General features: G+C 50.6%; 3 protein-coding genes across 10 annotated transcripts; 1 reads left to right on the plus strand and 2 right to left on the minus strand.

The window, feature by feature from the left end:
• Positions 1-473: 473 nt before the first annotated feature.
• On the plus strand, positions 474-9,951 carry ZFAND2B (zinc finger AN1-type containing 2B). 5 transcript variants are annotated; one of them, XR_006505837.1, is made up of 11 exons: positions 474-1,029; positions 1,833-1,927; positions 2,931-3,062; positions 3,291-3,442; positions 3,699-3,794; positions 3,878-3,917; positions 4,000-4,067; positions 4,162-4,234; positions 4,358-4,599; positions 8,827-8,913; positions 9,882-9,951. XR_006505837.1 is itself a non-coding variant. In XM_044670764.1 (9 exons), the coding sequence occupies exons 1-9, from the start codon at positions 975-977 to the stop codon at positions 4,400-4,402; spliced, it is 756 nt and encodes a 251-aa protein (XP_044526699.1). In that variant the 5' UTR covers positions 474-974; the 3' UTR covers positions 4,403-4,758. The 5 variants fall into 5 exon arrangements, 3 of the variants coding, with proteins under 3 accessions (XP_044526699.1, XP_044526700.1, XP_044526701.1); XR_006505836.1 differs by lacking the exons at positions 8,827-8,913; positions 9,882-9,951 and adding an exon at positions 5,084-5,385; XM_044670764.1 differs by lacking the exons at positions 8,827-8,913; positions 9,882-9,951 and having other exon boundaries at positions 4,358-4,758.
• On the minus strand, positions 4,830-12,541 carry ABCB6 (ATP binding cassette subfamily B member 6 (Langereis blood group)). Of its 2 annotated transcripts, XM_044670758.1 has the most exons (19): positions 11,939-12,541; positions 11,646-11,783; positions 11,154-11,346; positions 10,284-10,385; positions 9,931-10,114; positions 9,686-9,807; positions 9,025-9,134; positions 8,590-8,655; positions 8,297-8,422; positions 8,054-8,130; positions 7,853-7,916; positions 7,684-7,769; positions 7,439-7,496; positions 7,119-7,223; positions 6,838-7,012; positions 5,793-5,905; positions 5,536-5,630; positions 5,382-5,450; positions 4,830-5,132 (listed from the first exon to the last, which is right to left on the minus strand). In XM_044670758.1, the coding sequence occupies exons 1-19, from the start codon at positions 12,452-12,454 to the stop codon at positions 4,997-4,999; spliced, it is 2,535 nt and encodes an 844-aa protein (XP_044526693.1). In that variant the 5' UTR covers positions 12,455-12,541; the 3' UTR covers positions 4,830-4,996. The 2 variants fall into 2 exon arrangements, with proteins under 2 accessions (XP_044526693.1, XP_044526694.1); XM_044670759.1 differs by lacking the exon at positions 11,646-11,783 and having other exon boundaries at positions 11,154-11,330; positions 11,932-12,541.
• Positions 12,542-13,025: 484 nt separating this feature from the next.
• On the minus strand, positions 13,026-21,451 carry ATG9A (autophagy related 9A). 3 transcript variants are annotated; one of them, XM_044670762.1, is made up of 15 exons: positions 20,800-21,451; positions 20,207-20,326; positions 20,069-20,112; positions 19,765-19,829; positions 19,312-19,473; positions 17,947-18,088; positions 17,043-17,791; positions 16,785-16,938; positions 16,523-16,702; positions 16,099-16,347; positions 15,602-15,780; positions 15,272-15,389; positions 14,905-15,127; positions 14,415-14,560; positions 13,026-14,095 (listed from the first exon to the last, which is right to left on the minus strand). In XM_044670762.1, exons 2-15 carry the CDS (start codon positions 20,307-20,309, stop codon positions 14,090-14,092), a joined length of 2,520 nt encoding a protein of 839 aa, XP_044526697.1. In that variant the 5' UTR covers positions 20,310-20,326; positions 20,800-21,451; the 3' UTR covers positions 13,026-14,089. The 3 variants fall into 3 exon arrangements, with proteins under 3 accessions (XP_044526697.1, XP_044526698.1, XP_044526696.1); XM_044670763.1 differs by having other exon boundaries at positions 14,424-14,560; positions 20,207-20,335; XM_044670761.1 differs by having other exon boundaries at positions 20,207-20,335.
• Positions 21,452-21,562: the final 111 nt, after the last annotated feature.

A 21,562-nucleotide genomic window follows, 5' to 3' on the forward strand; every position in this document is an offset into this window, starting at 1 on the left:
GACCTTAGATACTTCCTGGCTGTGTGACCCTGGGCAAGTCACTTAGCCCTATTGTTCTTCTGCCATAAGATTTATTTTTTTTTTTAAAGAAAATATCTAGAAATGTCAGGAAAATATTTTGACCTTAAAAAGTGTACCCCTAGATCAGCAGTATTTAGGAGCTGACAGATATGAATCTAGTCCAGTACATTTTCTCAGAGGGGAACGGAACAATCAGGCTTGAGGACCCTTCTCCTACGTTCCTCCAGACAGGAATCAGTCTCTCTTGAAGAGAAGTGGAGAAGATGCTGAAGAAAGCAGCTACGCCTACCCTAAACTGAATTTTGACAGTCGATGTAGACACACAAAGCCTAAACGAACATACACTTTATGTAACATAGACCATCGCAAGCAATTCGTGGTCCAACAATAGAACAGGATGCTTAGAAATCAGTCTTTTGTCGCTACAAGTAATCAAGCAGGGGCTAGTTGATATTGGAGTGCACCCTAGATAGGGGCTCACGAGTGTCATTCAGGATCCTACTGCTGCTTTAGCAGAGTTCTTATTCCTTCCTTGGTTCGTTCGTTCGCTCATTCGTTCCTTCATTCTCACAGTCCTCCCAGCCTCACAGAGCACTATGGAAGGAAGAAGAGGCGGGGCCTGGCAGCGGACCTGAGAGAGAGGGAGGCGGGGACAGAAGCTAGCTCGCCTCACGAGACGGGCACGCGCCCGTAGTGGTGCGTGCCATGACGTCAGCGCGCTCCGTGGCGCGGAAAGGGGGCGGAGCCCAGCTCGCCGAGCCTGCTGGTGCTTGAGGGTCTCCGGTAGCCGGGTCTCCGAGCGGAGAGCCCTGGGTCCAGCAGGAACGGAGTACATCAGAGCAGAAGAGTCCCCGGGAGCGTGGTAGGTCTACTCGAATTCCGACTAGGCATCATCACGACGCTCCCTCTTCGCTTCCTCTATCCAGAGGCTCCTCCTCCCTCCATCCCCGGCCATGGAATTCCCGGACCTGGGAGCTCACTGCTCCGAGCCGACCTGTCAGCGACTGGGTGAGGGGCGGGGCCTAGAGGCCGGAACTTGGGCCGGGGCGGGGCTTATGGGGGATGGACTAAAGGGCGGGGCAAGCTAGCCTTAAGTGCGGGACTTGAGGCTGGGGAGAGGGCAGAGTCCTGGTCTGGGTTCTGTATTTGGCTGGGATCTTAAGACGAGGGAGCAGCGGAAGGGGACCAATAGACTTCGGGGTTAGGTGGATAGGAGGTACCTAGAGGAAGTGTGGTGGCTAAAAAAGCTTAAAAAAACCAAAAGCCAACCAATAATGCAATATCTGCCTGCCTGTAACCTGTCAATCTCCATTACTATTATCCATCTGTCTCTCTACTTGTCTATTGCTTCTATCTCTGTATTTTTCTATACATCCATCCTTCTCTCTCCATCTCTCTCTCTATATCCACCTCTCTCTCATCTGACTCGTCTATCTCATCCGTCTCTGTCTCTATACCTGTTGATCTCTTGCTGTCCATCATCTCTCTCTCTATCTATATATATATATATATATGTCAGTCTCTTGCTGTCTGTATCACCTCTCTATCTGTTGATCTCTATTGCTGTCTAGCATCTGATATCTGACTATAAGTAATGCAGCTGGAGAGGTGGCATATGGTGTGGGGAGTGAGATGTGCCTAAGCTTAGCTTGGGGGGGGGGGGCGTGGAATGGGAGAGGGTATGAAACTCAGGGGAACTGAACCAAAAAAAGGAATTTAGGATTTCGTATGAATGAGGCATAATTAGAATGGGGACATTCTTTAATATTTGGAATCCTAAAGGACATCTAGACACCATCCCATCCTTGCAGATTTCCTGCCACTCAAGTGTGATGCCTGCTCTGGCATATTCTGTGCAGACCATGTGGCCTATGATCAGCATCATTGTGGCTCTGCCTATCAAAAGGTGAGTTTAAGGATTGGTTGGAACGAATGCCTTTTTTGTAGTATGATTTCTTTGGAAATGATAGGACTGTGTGGACACTCAAATTTTGCTCCTTCTGTAATATTTGACCAGGTTAAACCTTTTTCTTCTTGATGTTCCCTCCTCTCCTTACTCCTGTGACAATTTTGCTCTATCTCTGATCACTCCTGTCTCCTCTTTATCCTACCTCCCCCTCCCTAAATGTTGGCATTTCTCAAAAGCTTTTTCCACATTGTCTGCTTTGTTTAATCTCATGCCTAAAGCCATTATTCTGAGAATGATTTCCATATCTGCAACTTTGAATGTTCTGCATGCTATGGCAGTTGTTTGGCAGATTTGTTTGAAGATATCATCCAAGCTCACAATGCTCTGGTTTTTCCCTTTCTTTGATCCCTCACATTCATTCATTCTACAAGTCCTGTCAATTTTGCTTTTATAATATTTCTCAAGTATTTGCTCCTTTTTCTTTTTTTTTTTTTTACTAAAAACATATTATTAATCATTTCTCATAGTTCAAAAAGCTTCAGTTGCTCATTTCCCAATAAAAACCCAAACTTCTTAGCCTAGCATTCAAAGTCCTCCAACCTTTTCTAGTCTTGACTTCCACTATTGTCACACCCCCTACAAATTATTTGACAAATCCCAAACTTTGTCATTATGCTCTTGGGAAGGGTGGAGGGGAAGGTTTAAATCCTGCCTTTCCTCCAGTAACCAGAAAAAAAATGCCATTTCCTATGTGAAGATATACAGTGTGGCTTATCACACATAGTAGTACCCAGCATACAGTGAATGAACTTCTCACTTTGTCTGAGCTTGAGGCTATGCTATGGCAGTTGTTTGGCAAAAGAAGTTAGAGGGCAGGGTTCCCGAGTCCATAGTTCATATCCCAGGGCTTTTCTAGACTTCTTTTTCAGTGCCAGAAACATAGGAGGATAATTAGTGGCACCCAAGATGTGCCTTTCCTTTTCTTCTTCCCTGGCTGTAGGATGTACAGGTGCCTGTATGCCCGCTGTGTAACGTACCAGTGCCTGTGGCGAGAGGAGAATCTCCTGACCGAGCTGTGGGGGAACATATTGACAGAGACTGTCGATCTGACCCAGCACAACGCAAACGCAAGGTGAGAGAATTCTGCTAACTTTTTACCTGTGTGAGGATCATCAATACTTTTTTTGCAGCCAATATGAAGACCTGGGGAAGGTTTGAGAAGGCTGGCTAGTGTAAAGGTGAGGTCCAACACTATTACTAAATTAATTGCTAAACAACCCTCACAACATTAGGCAAGAGCCAGGAATGCATGGGTGAGAAAAATGAGGTCTTTGCTGTAGTGTCTTCTCTGCCCCATCAGATTTTTACCAATAAGTGTAGCCGCCCTGGCTGCCGGCAACGGGAAATGATGGAGCTGACCTGTGAACGATGTGGCCGAAACTTCTGTCTCAAGCACAGGCACCCACTAGACCACGAGTGCCCTGGGAACCGATTGCCTTCCAGCCAGTCTGGGTAACTCACAGAGTGTGCTCTACCTCAGGGACCCCTACTGCCCTGACCTGCGAAACGCCCCCAACAGTCATTGCTGCCCTGTACTCCCTTCCGGTTGGAATGCCCCTAGTGTCTCCCTAGAGCTAGTCCCCTCTCTGGGGGAGGAAACCCTTTGTGTTTCCTTGGGTTGTCTGCTGTTATCTCTATCTCCCACTAACACCTTGGAGACTAGGTGACCTGTTCCTGGGTGTATGTAGAAGGTATCTCTCCCCTGCAGACATGCTGCTATCTCCAGAGCCCAGGGCTTAGGTTCTAGCCCAGCCCCAGTCCCTGGCCAAGGGTTGGGTAGAACCTCACCCCCCTCTGAAAGCAGGTATGTATATCTCCACTTCTCCCCAACCTCCTTTCTTCTCTATGCCTTTATCCTCATGCTATTTTTTTTCTCCTCTTTCCTAGAGTTGCTGAGTCACCAACTCATGCCTTGCAGAATGGCCTGGTGAGTTGAGATAAGGCCAGAGGAGTGGGAATTGAAGAGGCAGTGAATAAGAGGAGGTGAATGATTTGTCTTTCTCCTGCAGAGTGAAGATGAAGCCCTACAGCAAGCACTGATCCTGTCCCTGACTGAGACCAAGTCCAGTGCCCCGAGGTACCTGACTGGAGAACTGGGAAGGTGGTGGAGGGGCTGAGTCTGGGGATGAAGGAGATAATGATCCTGTCTCACACTCACTCTTTACTCTTAGTTCTCAAGAGGAGGAAGACTTAGCTCTGGCCCAAGCATTGTCAGCCAGTGAGGAGGAGTATCGCAAACAGCAGGTATTGTGCTGAAGAGGAATAGAAAGGGAAGGGTTTCTTCATGGCTCTATCCTAGGGCTGCTCCCCATCTTAAGTTCCCTAATTCTGCCACCTGCTCTGCTCTCTCCCCTTTCCCTGCTCCAGGCCCAGAGTCGAAGCTTGAAACCCTCCAACTGCAGCCTTTGCTAGGGCCCTGAGAGCAGGGAGGGTGACTCAGCTTAGAGGGGCTGTGGCCCTCACACTTCCAGGGTCCCTTGGAAGAGGCCAAAAGCTCAAAACAAGAGTGATGGTGGGAATCCAGAGCTGGATTAAGGAAGGACACACCAGGAGTGCCTCTGAGTTCAAGGTGGCAGGAACCCCTACTCGATGTACCCATGTCTGAAGGGGTAGGTGGAACTTGGCTTGGAGAGAATTGGCCACCCTCCTTATCCCTTTTCCCCTTGGTATTCCCCATAGAGGAGTCATCCCTGGAGTTGTCACCTCTGCCCCTTGAGTTGGTTGGCAGATAGGACTTGGAAGGGAATAAAGCATCTTACCAAACAGCAGTGCCCTTCTGGCTGTGACTCTTTCTCTAATTCTTGTGAGGGTACAGAGAGCCAAACTTAAAGAGTCTTTGTAAATACTGAATGGAGCTCAGGTTTCACACCATATTTTATTTCTGAGGTCCCATTTCTGAGGTTACCTTCCTTACAACTGTACCTCAAGTAAAGTAGGATGAGTAGATCACATGGTTGTTTGGCTCATAGGAGACTGCACTGAAAAGGACACTTCCCCCAACCTCTGTCATGGACCTGGGGGCTCAGGGTCCCCTTTTGGTGTCTGGCTTCTTGTGCCTTCAGAGACCTCTTCATCCTGTCCTTTTTGCTGCAGGTGCCACATGTCAGCATATACCCCTCCCCGGGCCAGCAGTGCCTCATGCCTAGGATGGGAAGGAAAAGAAGAAAGGTCAGGGTTGACCAGGCCTTGGATCATTTTGTCCCATAGATCTTTCTCTATTTCTGAATCCCCAAGAATGATACTGAGAGGGAAATTCCACAGTGAATGTGCTAGTTGGTTCAGCTGATCACCATCTTTCCTCTCTATTTTAAATTGTCAAAAGGGAAGGCTTGATGGGGAGGGGAAGTTTAAGTGTGCAGAACAAGCATATCAATAAAAATAAGATCTTTACCTTCCTCTTTCTACAATGCAACCATCTTTGAGCACAAGAATCTGGTCAGCATTGACCACGGTAGATAACCTAGGATTAAAGAGAAGAGTGACATCAGCCCCTTCTAGAGAGAGTGAAGCTTTTTTCCCCATCACCTCCCACACCAGTTCAGTACCTATGAGCCACCACAATGGTAGTACGGAGGGCACAGACTTTGGCCAGGGAAGCCTGGATGGCCCTCTCCGTTGAAGTGTCCAGTGCTGAGGTTGCCTACAAATGAGAGAGTGGCACGTCGGCATCTGTTGAGCTGATTTTAGGAGGAAGAGGCTAGAGCTTTTGAGGAGTGGTGAGGGCTCAGAACCAAAGTGGGCTGCTCAGCTGTGGAGTCTTGGACCAAGGAGTCAAGGGCTGAAAGTCATCGCAGATTCTCACCTCATCCAGAAGAATGATGTCAGGAGCCTTGAGGATGGTTCGGGCAATGGCCACACGCTGCTTCTCTCCTCCACTCAGCTTCAGCCCTCGTTCACCCACCTGGGTCTCATAGCCTGTGGACATCCCCCAACTCCACCTTCAAATCCTGGATGGGTTCCCCCTCCTTTCCCATCTGGAGTCAGGACCCTTGTTTCAAGGTGGGGCAGAGGGTAGGGGGACCTTCCAACTCCTCTCACTGTGCCCCATCTCCACTATCTAGTCATGCTGGCTTCTTGCCGTTCCCAGACCTGAGTGCCTCTTGCTTGGAATGACCCCCCACCTTGCTATACCTCTTGTTCCCTTGACGCCCTTCAAAACAGCTCAAATTCCACTTTCTGCAGGAAGACTTCCTGTTTTCCCTTCTGAAATGACTCTTCATCTACTTTGTATTTCTTTTATATATATAGCAGGCATTGTGTGTGAGCTCCTGAGGGCAGGAGCAATTTTTTTATTTAGTAAAAGTAGTAAGAGGTAGTATTTATAAAGCGCTTGCTATCATGGCAGAGTGGATAGAGTGCTGGGATTCCTCTTCCTGAGTTCAAATGTGACCTCAGACTCTCATTAGCTGTGTGATCCTAGACAAGTCACTTCACCCTGCTTCAGGTTCCTCATCTGAGATGGAGAAGGAAATGGCAGATCTTGCCAGGATCTCAACCAAGAAAACCCCAAAGGGAGTCGTAATGAAATAGGACGGGACTAAAAACAGCTGAACATAGCCATGGGTCAGACATTGTACTAAGCATTCTATAACTATTACTGCATGTGCATCTCACGACAGCCTAGGGAGGCAGGTGCACCGATTTATCCCCAGTGTACAGGCTTGTGAATGGACTCAGCCAGGGGCCAGATCTGCCCTGAGGGCTTGGCACTACCTGCCCATAGTGCCACCTATTTGTGCAGTGCTGGGACATAACAAGCTCTAATAAAGCACACATAGAGTAGCAGGGAGTGGCAGAGCCCTTTGGGCTCCAAAATGGGGGAAGCAGCTCTGGTGAAGGGCTCCCACCTTCAGGGAAGCCTAGGATGGCCTCGTGGATCCCAGCAGCCCGTGCAGCGGTTTCCACCTCGGAGTCTGAAGCCATGACTCGACCATATCGAATGTTGTTAGCAATGGTGTCGTTGAAAAGGACTGTATCCTGGGGCACGACTCCAATGTGGGAACGGAGGGAAGACTGGGTCACCTGGGGCCATGAGACAGCAGCCGCTCTGAGGCGCCAGGGCACCCTTCAAGGCCTCGATGGGCCTCCACGCCTGTTGGACGGTGCCCAGCCCCTCTCCTGCACTCACCTGTGAGATGTCCTGGCCATCTATGCGGATACACCCCGAGCTGAGGTTGTAGAAGCGGAAGAGCAGGCGCAGGACAGTGCTTTTCCCTGCCCCAGAGGGCCCCACCTATGGTGTCAGGACTAGCAGTGAGCCCATGTCTCTGATCAGTCACCCTCGCACCCACACAGCTCTCCCCTCCCAACAGAGCTGGACCCCAAGGGGAACCAAGCCTGTGGGATGTACTCCAGGGAAAGGCTTCCTCTCCACAACTTGAGGGGAACTGAGGCTTAGGGAAGAAGATGGGGAAAGGCAAAGGGGAAAGAGGTCACATCTCTTCTTACTAAGGCCAGTGTCTGTCCAGGCATCACAGCAAAGGAGATATCCTGCAAGGTCTCCCGCCTAGGAGAACAGAGAAGGTTAGCTATTGGGCCATAACCTCACCTCATTCCTTTCCCACTTAAAGAGAAGATGGGGAGAAAATGTGGGTGAGGAGAGGCATGATGAGGGCGGGGAACAGGAGGAGTTAGTGAATCTCCCTATTTGTGGAGGGAGAAGGATGAGATGAGTGCTGAGAGAGGTTCCTTACCCGTCTGTGTAGCTGAAATGCACGTTTTCAAACTCAATGAATCCTTTCTTAAATTGTAAGGGTCCAGCCCCTGGGATATCTTTCACCTAAGAAAACCCAGGAACATAGCTTTGGCCACACAACTCCTTCACAGAACCAGCATCCCACAAACTAGTTCCACTCTACTCACTTCAGCCTCTTCCTTTAGCAAGTCAAACATGTTCTCCATGTCAATAAAATTGGTCTGAATCATCCTGGCAGAGGGAAGGTGATGTGTTGGGAGGAGGGAAGGAACAAGAGAAAGAGAAGGGACAATGGGAGTGGGACAAGGAAAGAATGTGACCAAGACAGCACAGGCAAAGGATGTGGGGGACAGGGCCACCCGAGCTACCTGTAATAGGTGCCAAACCAGTTGAGAGGCATGTAGAGCTGTATGATATAGGTGCCAAAGAGCACGAAGTCCCCGACCTGTAGAGGAGGAGGAAAGGTGCCATGGAGAAGGAGGGCTAGAGCTACCTCTCCCAGCCAGAGTCATTTTCTATCCACACCCGGAGACAAGCTCCCTTTTTGCCTTACTTCCTATGCAGTCACCTTCCTCCTGCAGCCTCTTTCTCTTCCCTTGAGCCTCACTCACCTGGAGCTGTTGCTCACTAACAAAGTAGGCACAAAGGAGAGAGCCGGCTAGGAGTCCAAGACCAATAACTAGATTCTGGGTCTGGTTTAGCAAAACCAGTGATGCACTTGACTTCCATTCCAGACTCTGAAAGATGGGTGACAGAAGAGAAGTTGCATCACCTGCCCACATCCCCCTAGATTTATTCTCACCCGTGACTATATACATTTTGCTCCCATCATCCCTGGCATCTCCCACAGTCCTCAGAAGTATCCACCCACCCACCCAGACCCTCCTCCAGTTGTCACCCTCACCTGGTACTTGATGATGGCTTCTCTGTATCGCTCTATCTCATAGCTTTCTGCATTATAATATTTCACCTAGGGACATCAGAACCTACTGTAGCACCTGATGCCTTCACTCTAGACCCCACCGACACTTCCCAAAGTCTCACCCACCAACCACAGAGGTGGGATGGTAGGAGATAGAAGACATCAAGTTGGAAGGGACCCTACGAGTCCTTTATCTAGGCCACCTTGCTCCTTTTATAGATGAGGACACCAAAGGCTAGAGGTATGGTGACTTGTCTGCAGCCACTGGGAACGAAGGCGTAGATCCAGGCCTGGACTCCACAGAAGGTACCCCTTTAAGAGCACTCCCAACACGGCCACCATCCCAGGCTTGAGGACTTGCCAACCTCCTAATCTTGACCTTCCACGTGCACAATCCTGAGCACTAAGCCCCATTACCGTCTCGAAGTTGAGCAGAGAGTCCACTGCTCGAGCTCGGGTTGCATTCTCCTGTGTGTTCATATCTCGGCGAAACTTGGTTCTCCACTCAGTAACTAAAATCGTCAAGGCTGGAGGGTGGTAGGAGCAGTTGAGGAAGGGGAGAAGATATAGCGGTTTCCCCAACTATTAAGGCCAGGATCAGCCAAGTGCATTCACCACTTAACACATGATTAAATCTGATTACAGACCTGGAATGAACTGATGCTCTAGAGAAGGAACTATCTAAGCACCATTGTGACTTCTTTTTGTATATCCCTCCCTCTACAAATGGTGACTCACACATTTGATGAGCACCTTTTATAGTTTTTGAGTAAATGCATGAATGAACAAATACATGGCTTGTGAATTGACTCTTCCTGACCCTGGCCCTGCACTAGACTTTAGATTAGACTTGAAAGTATTCATTCTCTCTCTCTCTCTCTCTCTCTCCTTTCTCCTCCCTGAGCCCCCCACCCCCCTTACAACTCCAACCCAGAATTCCATCTAATGATTATCTGGAAAGTCACAGTGAATTATCATGGTGACTTCTATTGTTAGCAAGCAATAAGATCCTAATGGAAAGCACTGGCCCTTCCCCTCTGCCCAGTAGACTGAGTAGGGTCAGGGAATTGGAACTCACTGAGGTAGAGTGTCATGCAGATGAAGACAATGAGGCCAAACCAAGCATTGAAGAACATGCTGAAGTAGATGATACCAATGATGATGTCAGCCAGGGTTGGCAAGATATTAAAGATGAGGTAGCTGTTAAATGGGTATAGATATAATGAACTGAGAGAAAGGAGATAAGCCCCAAATTCCTCTCTTGTCTCTCCCAGGATCTTCTCTCCTATGGTCCCTGACTTCAGATCCTGCTGCTTTCTCTACCTGAGCAGCCCAGTGACACTAGCTGTGCCTCGGTCAACAATTCGGAGCACTTCTCCTGTCCGTCGTCCCAGGTGCCAACGTAGGGCCAGCCCATGCAAATGGGTGAAGAGACGCAACTCTACTTGACGTGCTGTGAACTGTTGAACCCGGATCCATAAGAACGTCCGGAGATTGCTCACAAATCCTGGGGAAGAGACACAAATATCAGAAGAGATGGCTTGAAGACAAGAAATAGGAGATGTTTAAGAAAAAAAAACAAACAAACAACTGAATTAAAGGGAGGAGAGGACAATCGTGGAATGTGATTTGTAGCTCCTAAAATTGGGGGTAAGTTCAGAAAGCAACTTTTGTACCAGTACTGCCGGTGCCTCCCCCTTGTAAGAATTTGAGCAGGACATAAGTGCAGACAGTCCAGGCCAGAGACCTCCAAGGGGCTCTTGCAGTCAACTCATTCACTATGGAAAAGAAAAAGATCAGTACCAATTTGTAAGCCATTCTCTAAGGGAACTATTTTAAGATGCCAGTCATTCCTGCCTCCCCACCACCCTGATGCCATATTAGACTTTGTTATCCACCTTCTGCCTAAGTTATTATCACAAGGACCCTTCCCCACTGTCCAAAGGAAGATCAGAACACTCCATTCCTGCCCTATATTTTAGATTTACTGGATACAGCCAAGTGTCCTTCTACTTAAATGCCTTTACTCATATTTCTTTTTTTTTTGTTTTAAGTGTCCTCCCCACCAACTTTGATCATTTTTCAAGACCCAATTCAAATTTCCCCCTCTTCACAAAGGCTTCTTTGGTTCCTGTAGCCAGAACTGATCTCTCCACTGGATACTCACAGCTCCTCAGTTTGCATGTCTCTTCCAGAACCTTCTGATTTATGTTATGTTTTGTAAAGAATAGTAGATATTTAGTACAAATTTCTAGAATTGAACTGACCAATATATATTCGGTTCAATTCACTTCTGCAGTTAAATACCTCTTATAGGTCAGATGCAGTGGAATAAGACAAAGCTTAATCAGTCTTTGTCCTCAAGGACCATTGGGGTGGGGTTAGGGTATGATGTGTGTTGAGAGCACATGTATGAGAGACCTGTACACTGTCAAGTATGAAACAAAGGGGCAGAAAGATCCAGACAATGCTCTAAGAATATTTGAAATATCTGTGGTAGAGGAGAACTAGCAACTTCTACCCTTTCTCTCTGGGCTTTCCCTCACCAATGTCCCTGTAACAGATTGGGACTAGCACGTTAAGTCCACGTTCCAGGCCCATGAGTGCCAGACAAACAAGCACAACCAGTTGCAGAGCTGGACTCCCTTTGGGCCACAGGTAGCCACTCAATAGTTGTAACTTCCGACCAAGATCCCTCCATGTCGAAGGGCGACTAGAAGAGGCTGTAGGTGGCAAAGGCTGTGAAGAGAAAATGTGGGATTCAGGAGCAGCATAAAACTCAGAAAGGTAGAAGGTAAAAAGTGGGCTCCCTGGGTAGGTTATCACAAGCCAACCCAAACCCTGCCTCTCCTCTATTTCAGGGACCAGTCAGGCCGGGGGATTACTGGCCCTGCTAATAACCAGTCACGGGAGAGGAGTTAGTATATTTTGGGGTTTGTAGAGGACCAGGTCCTAATGAAGAAGAAACTGCGAAGTTTCAGGGGGAGATGAACACTTCTGGTTAAAGATCCCAATGTTTATTAGGAAAGGAAATGCACCTGGCTGCTCTCCACATCGCGGTCATCTCCATTGACCTGTAAGCTATAGGGCTGTCGCCGAAGCCCAGGGGCCCAGAGCCCCAAGAGCAGGAGCCCGGCAAAGACCAGGTATCGAAGTGCCCACAGACCGAACTGCACCTGGAGCAGACACGCCGAGGGGGAGGGGAGGGAGGAAGGCATCGGGGCCGAATCAGCAGGGCTCAGAGTGAGTCAGCACTCTTCTTCCCCCACAACCTCCACCCCACCCCTAACCCGGTCAGAGCGCTACCCCCTCTCCCCCCCCAACCCCCCACCTGCTGCTCCAGGCTTTGCCGGGACCACCACCACAGCGGGCTGTTCCAGGACACCAAGGCCAGATTCTCGACAGCCAACGCCACGGCCCATAGGAGCAGAAGGCCGGCACTGTGTCCAGCCCGGGCCACGGACCGCCGCCGGTCCAGCAGCTGCAGCGCCAGCGCACAGGCCCCGGCTCCAGCCCCAAGTAGACCTCCGAGCAGCACATAGCCAGGGAGAGAGGCGCTGGCGGCGGTCGCGGCCCGGGCAGTTAGAGCCGCCAGGGGTAGCAGAGGCTGCAGTCCACCCAGCAACAGCTGAAGCCCAGGCAGGAAGCCCCGCGCGGCTGGGGTCGGGCCCGGAGTCGGCTGGGCCCCGGCCCTCGGCGCGCAGAGCCGCAGCCCCAGGGCTAGGGCCCCAAGTCCCAGGAGTGCCGCGGGCGCCGCGGTAAAGAAGAAGCAGGGGCTTAGCCCGCCCCTAGTCCAGTGCGGGCTGGGCGGCCCCTCAGCTCCGCAGTAGCTGTCCAGCTTCAGCATGGCCGGGACCCGCCGACACGCGGCTCCCCGGCGGTCAGCGGCAACGCATGCGCTCCGGTCTCCCGGCCCGGGTGCCCCCGGAGCGCGCTCCCGCTTGGCCCTCGCCCGCTCCCGGGACGGTGCAGCCTGGAGTGGGGCGTGGAAAGTTCGACCCCTCACCGCCACCTCGCTCGTTGCTCCACCCCCAGGTTCCGTTAAACACGTCCCATTGGCCAATTCTGACGGAGGGGCGGAGATCACACTGCACGCGGAGGAAACAAAACAAGGAGAGGCGATCGGCAACACAGCATCACGTGACGGAGCTCGCCGAGACACCCGGGGTCCCGGATGTGAAACCGACCGATCGTAAGGGGTCTCCACGACTGTGTCTTCCAGAAACTGGTGGCTCCTTCTTCTCTAGCCAAACCCCGCTTGTGGAGGGGAGGAAAGGACAGGTGTATGGGGAGAATACGGCGCCGGGCCAGGAAAAGGGGAGCGCCGCCTGGGATGCCTCAGTACTGCCCTCGCAGGGCCTTGGACCTCAAGTGGGGTGGAAGGGATCGGCACAGACGGCGAGGGAACCACAACGGAATCAAAGTCCCTCTTTTATTCAATGCCGTCCAGCTGTACACGGCTCTATTGGGCGAGCTCCGCCACTTCAGACCCCAAAGCCACCATGGCAAGTCGGTCGGGAGTTACAGGTGCCCGACGTAGAGAAACTGAATCCCAACATGCAACGCGGCAGTGAGAAGCCGGAGGGGAGCGGCGGCCCCGCCCTCCCACGTTGCATGTCGGGAATCGTAGTTTTAGTGGGTAGTCAGGATCCTGGAGCAGAGCCTGCCCCACCTCCAGAGCAGTGGATTTCGGGGGCGGGGTAGGAGGCGACAGAGGCAGCAGCAGGGCTTAGAATGGAAAGACCTACGGGAGAATCCGAGGGGCCCGTCTACTAAGGGGGGGCGGCAAACCCTAAGAAGTCAGGAGCTCCAAAGTCCTGCTCCTGCAATTAAAAAAAAAAAAAACAAAACCCAAAACAAAACAAAGCCCTCCCCCATTGTCTCTAGGGCCAGGGTCTCTGTGGGAGGGAGCTGCACAAAGCAAAAGCCAAGCCCAAGCAGGGGCAGACACACATACCCCGGATAGTGAGGAGCAGGGGAGCAGGCAGGACAGGGAGGGAGGGCACGGTGCTTCCGCAGTCACTCGACTCCCCTCCTCCTGCCGAAATGAGGAGAGGGGAGGGCCTAGACACAAGCCTCCCCACAGTTGGCACGGGTACCCCAGTTGGCATAATCTGGGAAGGTCAGGGAGGGAGCCTTGGCAGGGCAGGCAGCAGCAGGGAAGAGGTGGCAGTGCCTTGGCAGGGACTTGGGAGCTGGTTCCTAGCACCTCACTCAGAGAGGGCGGGGGTATGGGGCCAGCAGTCAGGGGGCAATGGCAGGGACAAAGCCATTTGTCTAGTGTCCCCAGGCCCTCCAGCTGCCAGGGCCAGCCTTCCACTCTGGAACTACTTTTGAGTATAGAGTTGGCACCTCCCTTGGCCCTGCATAGAGCCAGGCAGCAAAATCCTGAGGGAGCCCTCCCATTCAGCTGATCTCAGCCACGTGGGGAGCCAATGACAACTTCTGTTCAGTGAGGACCCTGGGCCCTCCTCAGCCTTGGCTACACCTGTGGAAAGGAGAGGGAGGGAGAGACTGGCTTAGAGAGAGGTAGGTCCATAACACTCTCGTTCCTTCAATGGTTACAGAGATAAAGGGACATAAAAACTACTGCATTGTGAGAGGGGACAAACTGGGAAGATGATTTTTCAATACTTAACCCACACATAAGCCATGTTCTGTGTGCATGAGACTGGGGAATGATCCTGATTGTAAGTCATTGTCCTTTCTCTAAGGGGCAAAGACCTTAAATGCTATTTCTATTCTGGGAAGGTGGTGATACTGTTTCTCAACAATGCATTTTATCTCCTGCTTGGGGTAGCCCTTACCTTGTGTACCTGGGGTGGCAGCTCATCTTCAGAGCCCTCCTCTGGCACAGGCTCAGGGTGCCTCGCTGCTGATTGCCCATCTTCTGCCCACCCCCCAAGGGGGAGGCGAGAGAAATGAGAGGGAGCCCGGGGCATAGTGCCTGAATCTAGAGAAGAAAAACAGAGCCAAAGATGAAATGAACAGAGTGAGCAAGGAATAACAGCTAATATACCAGTGTGTTTTTAGGTTTCCAAGAGGCTTTATAACTATGTTCTCATTTGGATTTCTCCATCCTCTGAGATAACTATTCCATGAATCATTATCCTGGTGGCTTAAGTATTTTACAGATGAAAAATTTAAGGCTCTAAATATTTTGCTCATGAACTTGTGATGCTCAGAGGTCTAAGAAGCAGAACTTGAATCCAGGATTTTTTTTTCCTTTGTCCCTTATTCCCACAACCTCTGCTCCCTGGACTCTTTTCCCAGTACACCTCAAGCTGTATATGGTACCTGTGATCCCCCCATAGCGTCGCTGGAAGGCCCCTTGTAGAGCAGTGGTCTCTGGGGCTCCAGGCCGAGGAGCAGCACAAGGGTAGCTAGCTGATCGAGGGAGGGGGGGAGGGGCCCGAGAGCCTTCCGCTCCCTCTTCAGGGGCGCTTTCCCCACTTTCATCACTCTCTCGTCGGTGCCACACATGCCGCTCTGGTTCTGCTTGTGCTTGCTGTTTGTGCAACTGGGGGAATCCAGGGGGGTTCAGTCAGCAGAGCATCAGAGGAAAATGGCACCCCAATCACTCTGCTCTGCTATGTCTGCTGGTTTCCAGCCCCCTCTACCCACTTGTGCCTTTGGTTTCCAACCCTGTTTCCAGCCTACTAACCTGGTGCATGTAGAGGGCATGAAGGCTCATCTCTGTGGAAGCATACTCAGATAGGACGAGGCTCTGCAGCTGCCCCTCCCACACACTGCTTCCAGAACTGGCTGTCCGGGCGTCCACCCTGTCACCCGTATCCCCAAAACACAACTCTTATCACTGCAGCCTGAGGAGTCTGCTTCTCCAAAGCAGTCTCCCCTTCTCCCCTGCTCCTGAGACCCAGACAAAATTGGAGTTTTTTGCTTCCTGAGACCCAGGCAAAATTGGGGTCAATCCCCTCTCCTCCTCCCCTCTTACATAAAGGAGAACCCTTCTCTGCCCCTCACCCCTACTCACCCTGAGCCACTCAAAGTGCCAGGGGCTCGGCTTGTGGGGGCCTGGCTAGGCTGCAGTGGAGAGAAAGAACGAAGGGCAGAAGCAACTTCAGCACGATGCCTGGACCCCTGCAACTCCCGGGGCAGTGGTGGACCTCGGCATGAAGAACCTGCCACCACATTTGCAATCAGGCTTAGTGGCTACAAAGAAGAGGAGTAAGTTTAGAAGATTCACAGGAAGAGACAATCCCCTTGTTCTCCAAGGTTTTCTTGTCCAATTTCCTGGCCCCTTCCCTAAAAGAAGTGGGTAAGATTGCCTGACTCTAATCCTGCCCCTTACTCTAGACCTCACAGACTAAATGCCCATTATCACCCTTTGTTGAAGGTGGGTTTTGATAAGGCTCTGATGGTTTGTGCACTGGGTAGGGTCTGAGTTCTTCTGCCAAGCCAAACTACCTAGAGTCCATACAGAGATGCCTTCATGCATCTATCTTCACTTTATAATGCTAAAAAATGTACCTCTGACTCAGATTGTAAGGACTGGATGGAAGTGAAAAGGGCATTTTCAGGAAGGGGTCCCCCTGAGGGAACCCCAGCTGCAGCTCCATCTCGCTGAACCTGTTCCTTGAGGAAACCCAGGAAGGCTGTGCTCTCCCGAGGTGGCTGCCAGCCAGGATTTGTGATGGCAAAGTGCATTAGCGACAGCTCTGTCTTCCCATCCTCTGCCTGCTGGTAGACTGATGCTTCTGTTTGGCCTCCAGACATCCACTGCCAAAGGAGAAAACAGTGATGAAGAGAAGTTGTGTCTCCCCACTAATGAGCCCTTTCTCTTGTCCCTGTTCTAATGGTCTCCCCTGTCCCACAAGCAGCCAATCTGTGGTGCTCTAATTTGCTGGGGGGTACAACCATCAATGACAGGGATAGCCATGAGTCCTTCCCTCACCTGAGGATGACCGTGCTGTCGAACGTCCATCTGAGCAAAAGAGCAAGTGTCCCCAACCCCAACAACTTCGACAGTGAAGTTTCGGAAAAAATCAATTATTTCCAGGGCACGTGGGCGCAAGCAGAAAATTAAGATGAGAGGTGTGACAATAGGACTCAGCAGCTCCTCGACAATGAAGACCTAAAATGGAAAGGGCTAGGATCAGGTGCCAAGAAAGGTTCAGGAGAGACCCAGGGGCTCCTCTACCCTCAGCTCTACTCACTGCCTTATACTGAAAAAGCTGTGCAAACTCATCACGGGTCTGTGAGCGGTGGGCATTGCCCTGCCAATGGTCAGGCATATAGTGGATGTGAGCCAGGATCACTCGAAGCAGCTGCTCTGGGCAGAACACCATGTGCTGGTCCGGTATGAAGGACCTAGAAGCCAGATGGAATCCTGGTAATGGTTCCTGTGTAACTACTATCTCACAGTGCAGACTTCCACAGCTCCCTTCTGCCTCAGGTTGGAGGGCCCCACTCACCTGCAGACGGTGACAGCCACTCCCAGCAGTGTGACAGTGGTGAGCACATGCTCAACAGCCAGCACATCTTCGTCATAGATGGTGAGGGCGATGAGCACAGCCAAGATGGAGCCAGCAAAGAAAGCACCGTTCTTGGCCAGTAGCGTGAGAAGTGGGGACAGGAAGCAGTTCATGTACTTGGAGGCTGGCTTGTAGCCTCTGTTGAGTCGGGACTGCAGCTCATGCTCCAGCTCATTAAAGTGACGGAGGTAGCAGCGACCATAGAGGGACCAGCAGCGGGCACCCAGGGCACCGGGCTCCCGTTTCAACACCTCTGTATAGCTGAAGAAGGCATAGAGAATCTGCCAGATGAGGATGAGGGGGCAGAGCAGGAAGTTAGCAATGCCAATCCAGAGAATTCGCGTGCTCAGACGCTGGGCCAGCTCCAGACGCTGGCCACCCCGCTTGTACTCGGCCTTGAGGCTCCATTCATTAAGAAACAGGGAGCCAGGCCCCCAAAAAAGAATGAGCTCAAAGTTGTACTTGAGGCCACGTGTGAAGAAAACAGCTTCCCCCAGGCCTGGCAGCCGGAAACGCAGTGGCAAAAGGGACTTGTTGACCAGCGCCACCATGTAGTTTTGGAAACGTAAGATTCGGTGGTAAATATCAAGTTCTGTCAGCTCCCGCTTGTGGATACAGATCTGGTGCTCCTTCTGAGTTTGCACAATCCGTGCCTGCACTTCTTGCCATGTGCAATATGGAAGTGTGGACTGAAAAAGTCAAGGCAAGGGCGGAGGAAGCCCAATTCCTTTGTTCCATCCCACCAGATGAATGACATTCTTTCCTCCCTAAACTACCCTCCCTTGGCTCCCCACCACTGAGTCAGGAATCCTTGTTCATCCTCAATTCCCCCAGCCCATCTTACCATAGGGATGCGCAGTGCCTGCAAGTAGAAGGAATGAATCTCCCAGTAGCAGAAGACATTGTAGATGAACTTGATGAGTCTGTGGATCCAGAAGACACCGGCAATAACCAGAATGGAGATAAGTGAGCCATTCTCTTGGATCCTGGTAAGGAGAGGAAGAGGCATGGAACACCTTGGCCCACCTATCCACTGATAGGCCCTTTATACAGACTGTCCTAGAGGGCCATACTTTGAGCTTGCTTCTATGACTGATCTTGTGTTCCAGGACAGGGAGTGGCAGCAGGAGCTACCAGTGTCCTCCACACAACTCCCTCCAAATGACTGACTATATGACAGTAGTCAAAAGTGTCCATTACCTTTGGCCTTGATATGCTGTGACATGGGTTAAAGAAAAATTAATTCCTCTAATGAAACAGTGTGCTCAGAAACAATTTCTATGTTTAATTCTACAATTAGAGACATCAAAAGCCAATATTTAGACTTAAAACTTCTCTTCCTGAATGGTAAATTTCACAAAGAAAATTTTATATCTTATACATGGGAGAACACATTAAAAACAATTTAGTTTGTGGAGGCCCCCACCAAAAAAGACATTTTCAAAGAAAAGGAACATCAAATAAGGTATAGCTGTCTGGATTTTGTTATCAGCAGGGTCCCACATAGTTAGGACAAAGAATCTCTTAAACTAAGATGTTTTGAATTCCTGAGGTGACCAGCTGCCTCCTTCAAATATGAACTGGAGCCACTGGGACCTTGTCACGTGTGGGTAACTCATCTCCCCTCCCCACTATGGGAGGTGGGGATGACTTTATCTCTGGTGGCTAGAGTTTTAACTATGAATGGGTTTGAGCTAATTCCATTTACACAATCTCAAGTTTTAACTATGAATGGGCTTGAGCTAATTCCATTTACACAATCTCAAACCCATTCATAGTTAAAACTCTAGCCACCAGAGATAAGGTCATCCCCACCTCCCATAGTGGGGAGGGGAGATGAGTTACCCAAACGAGACAAGAAGTAACAAATCAAGAACAAGGGACTGCCCTTTGGGCAGTCCAAAACCAGTATGAGGCTACCATTTGTCCACTTGAATTAGAGGTGGACCCCTAGGAAGTGACGAAAGATGCTATCTCTTCAAGTATGAGGGTAACTTCCTGTTGAGGAGTTCCGGCTTTGAACTTGGTGCTAAAGGATCTTGGCCGAGACCTCAGGCAGCTTCCCCTCTGAATTGTCACATGTGGGTAACTCATCTCCCCTCCCCATTAAGGGAGGTGGGAATGACATTATCTCTGGTGACTAGAGTTTTAACTATGAATGGGCTTGAGCTAATTCCATTTACATAATCTTTATCACCTAGGTCCTTACCTGGCACTACAAACTTGGGCAGGCAGGAAAGCATCTGGCAATGTGACTTTGACAGGATCACTGGGATGCAGACTGTGATTCACCATCTTGTTAGCAAAGAGGATGTCATAGTCCACACAGCTGACCAGAAAGGTGGTAAAGGCCACCACAAAGAGGAATTGCCTAAGAGGAGAAAGAAGTAGGAAGGTGCTTCTGTCTCCCACAGAGTAAGGAAAACACCAGTGAGAAGAGAAAATGAAAAGTACAGGTTCCAGATTAGGGTTATGATAGAGAAGCCTGTGGGGAGAGAAAGGCCTTTGCGTTTAGAAAGGAGAAAAGTCTGGGCAGTAACTTGGAGGGCAAGTCCACTGTTTTTGTGTTGTATAAAGATGTTTGGAAAGTAAAGTTTCAAAAAGTGGGTAGAATAGTCTATATATGGTGAAATGTGAGCCTTTTACCTCTCAGTTTACTTACATGAGTTCAAAGATCTCCCCAATGAGCATACAGGTAAAGCCATTCTTCTGGTGCAAATTATAGACGTGTCACAGCTAAGAAAGCACTTGGGATGAGTAAGAGACCAGTATTCCATAAGAAGGTGGACTCCAAAGAAGCATAACTTATAACCAGAACATCTTCCTCGGCCCCTTTTTAACCCTCCATCTTTTCTCCTAGGAGTACAGTCTCAATTCCATCCCTACCTCCCCACCAGGACTCTGCTTAGAGAGCAGCTGAGTTTGGGTATAATACATCTCTCCCCTAACTCAACACAAAAGGATATCCGAGAGAAAAAGAGGTCAAGGTTTTCAATGTGATGCCAAGGTGCTGTGGAAATAAGGAAAAGGAAGTTAGGATACCCTTTCCCCCTGAACCAAGGGAAAGACTCCCTTATCCCAACACATTCTTCCCAGGGACTCACACTTGCTGCCCTCAGGGACATGCACTAGCAAGTCCTCTTCTCCAGGGGGCGAGTCACTGTAGGAGGCCTCCAGCCGTTGGTACTCTGTGTCAAACTGTGCCATCACCACCGCCTACCTGCCTTGTCCACCTCAAAAGAATGGGGACAGATAAGGGCTACTTTTGGTTCAGCATCTAGACCTTCCTAATTGAGCAAGGATGGAAAGACTTTCAGTTCAGTCTATCACCAGCTTCTTTTCTGCTATGGAGCTATATAGTAGGAAAAGCCCAGATTTGGGAGTTGTGATGGCTTTGGATAAGCCATTCAACAAGAGTTTCTACTGGCCTTAGCTAGGATATTTTTCTGACTTTTAGGTGTGGCCTATACATTAGTGGGAATAAGTTTCACTTTCGCTTGAAGGGAAGATTTAATTTTCCCCTCCTCTACCAGAAGCCCCCACCCAGCCACTCAATCTTTTTATAGAACATCCATTTCCCCTCTTTTCTACCTGAGGCTATTCCCATTCTTTTATAATAAAAAAGGCAATGATGATTGATTGCTTCTAAGGAGGCACTTTTCCAACAAAGGGTTTACATAACTCTTGGGGAACCTACCCGCTCCATGGACAGCATTTGCTCCACTCCAGCGCTTGATGCCCAAGTGGTTCTGCAGCTGCAGGAGGAGGTGTTAGACAATGGGGGTGGGAGGAGGAATGAAGCTAACAGAGAAGGAATGAAGCTAGGGACGGGCCATCCCAACAGGACGATGGCTAGGCACTGTGGTGGTAGTAGCACTTCCTCTGGCTATGTGGCCAGCGGTTAGCAGCATTGGGTCCCCAGGATATATTAACATCTACCTACCCCAGGGAAACCTAAAATCCGTGCAGACTCAAGTTGAGGGTGCCCTAGCCATCCTCTTGCTCCTGAACCTTACAGACTGATTAGCTGACCTTCTGGAGACCACTAAGCCCCTACACCACGGGGGACCAAAGCGAAGCGAGCCTCCCTGGAATACGCTTCCCTTTCTGGACTTGTACCGCAGACGTGCCTGCACCTACCCCAGTCCTCCCACGGCCCAGGCACAGCCTTCCCGGAGCAAATCCAGGGTCAGCCGAGATTGGGCTGGGAATAGCCCCAGGTCACCGCTGCCACTGGGTCGGGTTTCCCCGGTGCCGCCTCCCTCCCGGCCTGGCTTCCCAAACCTTACGCGGAGGGGCCCATCCCATGCTCGCCCTCGCCCTCTGCCCACCGCCTCGGCGCCTCCAGAGGCCCTGACCGCGCAGTCCTGGACCCCTACCTCCCGCTCCCTCCCGGGGCGCGCTCCCGCCAGCGCGTGCACAGTTATCAAAACACCCGGAGCGCGCGTCCCCGCCCGGTT

Source organism: Gracilinanus agilis, chromosome 3 (assembly GCF_016433145.1).
Source record: "Gracilinanus agilis isolate LMUSP501 chromosome 3, AgileGrace, whole genome shotgun sequence".
Lineage (NCBI taxonomy): Eukaryota > Metazoa > Chordata > Mammalia > Didelphimorphia > Didelphidae > Gracilinanus > Gracilinanus agilis.

Bases quoted from the DNA above. Each gene is read 5' to 3' on its own strand.
- ZFAND2B (XM_044670764.1), top strand. From the start codon at position 975: ATGGAATTCCCGGACCTGGGAGCTCACTGCTCCGAGCCGACCTGTCAG. The intron at 3,063-3,290 runs GTGAGAGAATTC...CTGCCCCATCAG, and splicing joins CAGCACAACGCAAACGCAAG to ATTTTTACCAATAAGTGTAG. The intron at 3,795-3,877 runs GTATGTATATCT...CCTCTTTCCTAG, and splicing joins TCACCCCCCTCTGAAAGCAG to AGTTGCTGAGTCACCAACTC.
- ABCB6 (XM_044670758.1), bottom strand. From the start codon at position 12,454: ATGCTGAAGCTGGACAGCTACTGCGGAGCTGAGGGGCCGCCCAGCCCG. The intron at 8,656-9,024 runs GTAATGGGGCTT...TGATGTCCCTAG, and splicing joins CTCTGCTCAACTTCGAGACG to GTGAAATATTATAATGCAGA. The intron at 7,770-7,852 runs GTGAGTAGAGTG...GGGTTTTCTTAG, and splicing joins TGCTAAAGGAAGAGGCTGAA to GTGAAAGATATCCCAGGGGC.
- ATG9A (XM_044670762.1), bottom strand. From the start codon at position 20,309: ATGGCACAGTTTGACACAGAGTACCAACGGCTGGAGGCCTCCTACAGT. The intron at 18,089-19,311 runs GTAAGGACCTAG...TCTCCTTACCAG, and splicing joins GCCCAAGTTTGTAGTGCCAG to GATCCAAGAGAATGGCTCAC. The intron at 14,561-14,904 runs GTACCATATACA...TTTCTTCTCTAG, and splicing joins ACGCTATGGGGGGATCACAG to ATTCAGGCACTATGCCCCGG.